The following is a 6,149-nucleotide window of genomic DNA, read 5'->3' on the forward strand; positions in this document are numbered from 1 at the left end:
CAAAAGGCATTTCATAGGGAGCCCCTCCCTGTGTGTCAAAACTGTGGGATTTTAGAAATTTTAATGCTCACAGGTTGGCAGGTATGTGTGTGCCTTGCCTCTGTGCCCGGTTTGGTGTTCTTATCGTAACCGATGCCCCCTGCCTCATTTGGCAAGTGACAAATATGAGTAGTGGTAGAGGCAGTAGTCCTAAAACATAATGCCCTCTCACTCCAGGACAAGGCTAGTATGCTGTGAGCGATACCTATCAGCGAGAGAAGAAATGCCGTCGCTTGTTTCGTGATACCAAAGGGCTCGCTCTTCATGATATTGAAGTTGAGAGAAGATATCCTCGACTCACTGAATACTGTGACAAATTTCCATCGAAAGTAATTGAAACATTGAAACTAACAAGTGCTTTTCCTGCAAATCAAAGCATTTTCTGTGAGTGCACGACTCCTGCAAGAAAGTTTGGACATAAGTAGCCGACCTAATGCGTGTTTCAAGCTCAGTGGGCTTTGAAATGCAGCTCAATGAAGCTTAACTATCTTCAAGAAAAGGCCACACACAGCACCTGAACTTGGCGGCTGGGGCTGGTGAAAGCTCCCGGCGTATTTCCTGCATGGCTCGCGTGTGTCTCGTATGTCCCGCGTTGTGCTTTTCGGCATCAAGGCACAGGTGACGAAGTGTTTTTTGACCAAGTGCTCTGCTTGTCTGAAGCCTTAGTGAACATGAAAAATACTACATATAAGCAGCTTGCGGAACTGCAGTGATGTGCCTGTGGAACCCCTGAGTTCCACGGAGCCCGCTTTGAGAGCCCATGCGTTAGCTAGAAGGACAGATAGCGGAGCATGTTAGCAGAGATTCGCTGTCTGGAAATGCAGACATGACACAAGAAAGAAAGAAAAGGACAGCACAGATGCTGAATAGCAATCGAAAACTGAAAGGTCAACAGCTGGTTGAAAAGAAGGATGGCACCAAACCTATCCGCGTGTGCTCGAGGAATAATTAAAAGGTGGAGGAGATGAAAAGTTACATGGCCCCTCCTTCTGCTCTATCACTGCAGGTGGGCTCCACAGCACCTTACAGTGGCACCCCCTCTGTTGGATCCCAACCACAGCACACGCAGCCAATGGCACCACCTTACGGAACTGGTTCCACAGTGGCACCCCTGCGGGACGTCGGTTCCAGCTACCAGAGTAGCACCATGGATGCATACTCCAGCAAGAAGGGGCCTCCTTATGGGGCCGCAGCTGTAAGTGAACGTTCCGCGAGAACTGCTTGCCTTGTGATGTCATAATACTAAAGCATTGGAAGCATATTGGCACATTGTTATTGACGGCGAAGAACCAAACACTGCCAGAGGTGTGAGTTCTTCACACACGAAACACTCAAATCACTGTGATAGTAGTGAGCACAGTTCGTAGTTGAATCTGATCTCGTAGGTCAAGTGCATCCACTGTTTATACTTTGTATCGCTGTACATTCCAGAAGTAATCGCTGATGTAGATGCACTGTCAAGAATGCGCAGCACTGTTCTAGTTGTTCGCACAGTTTTATTAGGCAAGACTTATTCGCTGTGGAATTGGCAATAACATTCAAGAAATTTCAGCTACACCAAGTGAGAACTTAATAACAGTGATAATCCAGCGAAAATAATCACTGGCTAAAAAGTACAGCAATGTATGTGTGACAATATTGGAGTGTTTCAGTTTCTAGAAGTGAGAATGCAAGTTGGTACGCATTCAACATGTTGGAGCAGCACAGAAACAGAGAATGGACTGAATGAGCACCAGCTAACAACTGAAGATGTATATGAAAAGCATGGGCTATAAAAAAGGCAGTGCAAACTAGCCTAAACAGCCATCTGGACCAGTGCGTTCCTGAATGATAAAACTGAAAGATAAAAGGTTTACTTGGTTAGTCACGTATAAACACTTTCTTTTTCACAGAGCGAAAGATGGTTGCCTAATGCACAAAGAATTGCCCTGTGCTTTCTTTCACAAGATAGGCTTCCAGTATTTTATGCGTTTTCTTGTCAGTGTGGCAATTTAGAATATCGGGCTTCTCAAGTACATCCAGATTTGCGACACTGAGCTGCGAGGTGGACATTTTTCTTTCACTTTAGGGTTGTATCCTGGTATTACCATTACTGTAATCGATAGTGCTACTAGTACTGGTATCCTGCTGGTACTAACCTATTGGCCTTGGAATGTGGTAACTAAAGGCCGTTCAATGCGCAGGAAAACATGGTCGCACCAGGAAGTGGCCCAAGTTTTCGTAAATAGTAAAACATAAGGGTGTGTAATGCTTACAAATTTTCTGCGAGAAAAAAAAAAACTGATACTGCACCTGCTAGGGAGTCTACTCTCATGACATAATAAGAATTTCGCTAGCTATCCATAACTTTGGAATCGAGATGCATAGTGTGGCTTACTCCTAATAAAGGGAATACCAAATTAGTATGCCAGCTCTGATTACAGCTCAGTTTATTATGAAGGTCTCAAAAATATTTATTCAATCAATGGAATCTCTTTTAAAGACAATGAAGCGTTTTTTGCTTCTGAAGCTGAAGAAATCGTGAAGTTATGTTGTAACAAATATTTTCAGTTTAATTTGGGCCCACTGTGCTTAATGGCAACCTTCCTGTCAAAAAAGCTGACATTTTCAGCCATCTTGCTAAAAAAGTCTTTGCTGCCTTCATCTTGTTGAGAAAATGCCCCAAAGTGCTTGAGAGACCTTTTCGGCTGCATCATGTGTGACGCCGCCGGTTCTTGTACCTCCTGGGCATTGTCAACACCATAATTGTCAGCCTCGAGGCCCTCCTCAATCATTAAATTATGATGTCAACCCTGCAGTTCTGACGTCATCAACACAGACATAGCTGTTTATGTCCACAGAAACACCATTTGGTTCACACATAACTGGGAGATTCGCTTCCAAATCTGGCGATTCAAGCCTTCGCACTGAGCCTAGAGTAGCAGGACTCATTGGCAGCAGTGGAAGTTCTGGTTAACTGAGTTAGTGGTTTAGGATAAGCGTAGGGCAGATAACAGGTGCTCTATTGGATTTACTGAATTTCTGCCAAAAGAAAAGAAGCCCAGTCGAGGACGGCTGAGAATTAGATGGTGTGGTCAAATCAGGAAGACCTGCAGCCACAAGATAGAATTGGCTGGTCCAGGACTGGCAATTGGAGATCGCCGGAAGAGGCCTTTGTCCTGCAGTGGACATAAAAATGTGCTGATGATGATGATGATTGGCAGATTTACAGTTGAACCATTTCATAAAAGCATCACAACCTGACATAAAAATACCTTTGACATATCTGATATTCGTTATATGCGTATATTCACTACACACTGATATTGGCGAGAACATTGTATATTTACTCCGTTATATCCGATAATATTCGTTTTATTTGCGTTCTTTAAATAGAGGTTCTACTGTATTTTTGCATTGGGGTCTATGGGAAACCAACTAAATTTTCGCACATTTTTCCTCATATCAAAACATTGGGCCTAATCAGGTTCATCAGTACAAGCATTGTACAGTTAAACTTGCTTATAACGAACCTCCATATAACGAATTGCTGGATATAACAAAGTTTTTCGATTCCCCGCCGTCACTCCATAGAAGCACATGTATTTGAGACCTCTACGTAACGAAGTGGCAGCGGGAGACCCCCTCGATATAACGAATTTTCCCCTCCGACCACCTAGAGATTTCGTCCAAAATTTTGTCATTTTTGCGCGAGCAGCAACCGGAAGCACCTTCTCCACCGCGATGGAATGCGAAGCGAGCGCACGTGTGCGTGCGTGTGCGAGGCGGCCCTGCATCCCTCGACCCGGAGATCTTGCCGCCGCGGGCGTGACCTTTCCCCCTCCCTTCATTCAAATCTGATCCTGCCGCTTGCTGCAGCCGGCCTAGCCCGCCTAGCCGGCACTCTCTCCTTTTCCAGCTGATGTTGCCGACGCGCTGGTACACGCTGTGGCACATCAGACTCGATGAGCGCGGACACGCGCTGTCAAACGCTGGCGGCGTGTGGAAGCGCCGCTGGAGAAGCGAGCGAAGTGACCTTCGTGCTGTTGTCTGTCGCTTCAACGCAAACTGAGCGCCGAGAACACACAGCACGCAGAAAGCTACGAGCCGCCGACGCACCTACACTGCTAGACTCTGCCCCAACGCAGATCGCTTTCAAGATACGGCCTGCGCGACCGCGCGCCGCCCCGCTATCCCTCCCCCTCTCTCCCTCGCCGCTGCCTCGAGCGCAACGGAAGAAGGCGCGCTTCCTCCCTGATTTTCTTGCGCGCGCGAGATTTAGACGCGGTCGTCGGCTCCCTCCCACGTTTTCACTCGCACATACAGCATACGGCGCGCGGCGACTGCGTTATCACCCTTGGTCTTAGGGTACGGCCACGCTAGCGGCAAAAACACGCAGCAAAAACGCGCGTCAGAAACGCGCGGCAAAATCGGCAGGAATCGGGGGTCTTGCGGCCTGCCGCGCGAAATTGGTTCTGCGGCAAATGCCGCGTGCCGCGAGATGAAGAACCAATCAAGAGCGACGAGGGTGACGTGACGGAGCCATCACAACCGGAACGCCGCCGGTCCGCGCCGGGTTTTCAATCGACTATCGTCGTCTCTCGCATGAAACAACGAGCGCTCGCTGTGTTGGTCGCCCGTTCGGAGAGCGCGGGAGATCTTATCGCACTGCCGCGCGGCGAGACGCGCGTGCCACGGTGGCCTCGCGGCAAGGCGCTGACGCGCGGCAATTTGCCGCTCGCTGCATGACGCGCGCGTTTTTTGCCGCTAGCGTGGCCGTACCCTTATATACGGAATATCTATGAGCCAAAACCAATTTTAGGGCCACAACGCGTCATGGACTCCATCTTTATATAGCAAATACGGATCTCAAGGGCCATACTTTTGCTGACGGAAACCGAAAATACGTCATAGTTGTTGTCACCCCCGGCACTTTGGGCGGCCAATGCCATCGTCAAGCCACCAAGCCAAGCGACATGAAAAGTCAAAATGGCCGCTCGGGCCGGCGCAGGGTGGCAGTTCGCAACGTATGATGCGGGAACGGTCCCACAGTTGCGACGCAACAGCGGGGTTACCAATGCATTGAGTTCTATGGGAGCTGTGCCGGGACCGTTCGAAAACGACGTAACCGCCGGGAAAACGCAGCCCCCCGGAACGTAACAGCGAGGTTCTACTGTAACGCTATACGACGCCATCGTGACGCTCGCTCTTCGTTTCCGATGCCTCACGCTTGTGCGAAACGATACGCGTCCACGCATCCGGTACCTGGTGTGACATTCCGAGGATGAGTGCTTCGACGAAAATGGAAAACAGGTGCGCGTTACAATTGAGGGCGCGTTAGAATCGAGTAAATTTGGTAAACGTTTATTTTTCTAATTTTCGTGCCGAACCTGCATATAACGAAATCCTCTTTATAATGAAGTTTTTCGGAAATTTGTCAATTTCGTTATATCCAGGTTTAACTGTACTGTGTTCATTTTTAGTGTCCGCTGTGAGACTGATGAAACTGTTGCTTTCAGGGTGCTTACTCACAGACCGGAGCCCCGGCAAGCAGCACGTACGGCACAGGCGCAGGTGCCTACGCCAGCAACCCTAGTGCAATGAGCAGCAGCAGCTTCACTGGGAGCAGCATCTCCAGCGCCCTCGAGCGCACCAACGAGTACCGCAAGAGCAGCCTTGGTCCCACAGCGCCCATTCCAACCAGCTACGGACGGCTGCCACTGGGTCACCTTGGGCGTGGTGGCCCCGGCATCAAACGCTACTGATCTCACTAAGTCAGCACGGGAAAAGCAGGATCCTTTTCCCCATCATTTGGTTGTTTCTCATTTGTGTACATATCCTTTACACTCAATAAAGAAAATGGTCATTTGTTGCATAAGTGCTGGCTGTTTCTTCTCACTTGCCATATTTGCATGGGAGTGCATAGCCTGGCAGCTAAGCTAATATGGCAGAGGGCTTTTTGAACACCAAAAAAAAAAAAGTAATGCGACCTAATGCTGCACATGATATAAACAGAGCCATGCAGCAAATGGAAACAGCATGCGGAAATGCATCTAAAACTGGAACCAACGAGCAGTTCGCTACTTCTGCATAGCCTTAAGAATATAAATCAGGTTGGACTGATAAAGTAT

At 48.4% G+C, this 6,149-nt stretch overlaps 1 protein-coding gene across 1 annotated transcript in view; it reads left to right on the top strand.

Moving 5' to 3' along the window:
* Positions 1 to 5,896, top strand: part of LOC119461772 (serine/arginine repetitive matrix protein 2) — an 81,739-nt gene extending 75,843 nt beyond the window's left edge. The window contains 2 exon segments of the mRNA XM_037723150.2: positions 1,046 to 1,234; positions 5,538 to 5,896. Coding sequence (XP_037579078.2) covers positions 1,046 to 1,234; positions 5,538 to 5,783 — 435 coding nt within the window. The 3' untranslated portion in view covers positions 5,784 to 5,896.
* The last annotated feature ends 253 nt before the right edge of the window (positions 5,897 to 6,149 follow it).

The sequence above is a fragment of the Dermacentor silvarum genome, chromosome 8, assembly GCF_013339745.2.
Source record: "Dermacentor silvarum isolate Dsil-2018 chromosome 8, BIME_Dsil_1.4, whole genome shotgun sequence".
Taxonomy (NCBI): domain Eukaryota; kingdom Metazoa; phylum Arthropoda; class Arachnida; order Ixodida; family Ixodidae; genus Dermacentor; species Dermacentor silvarum.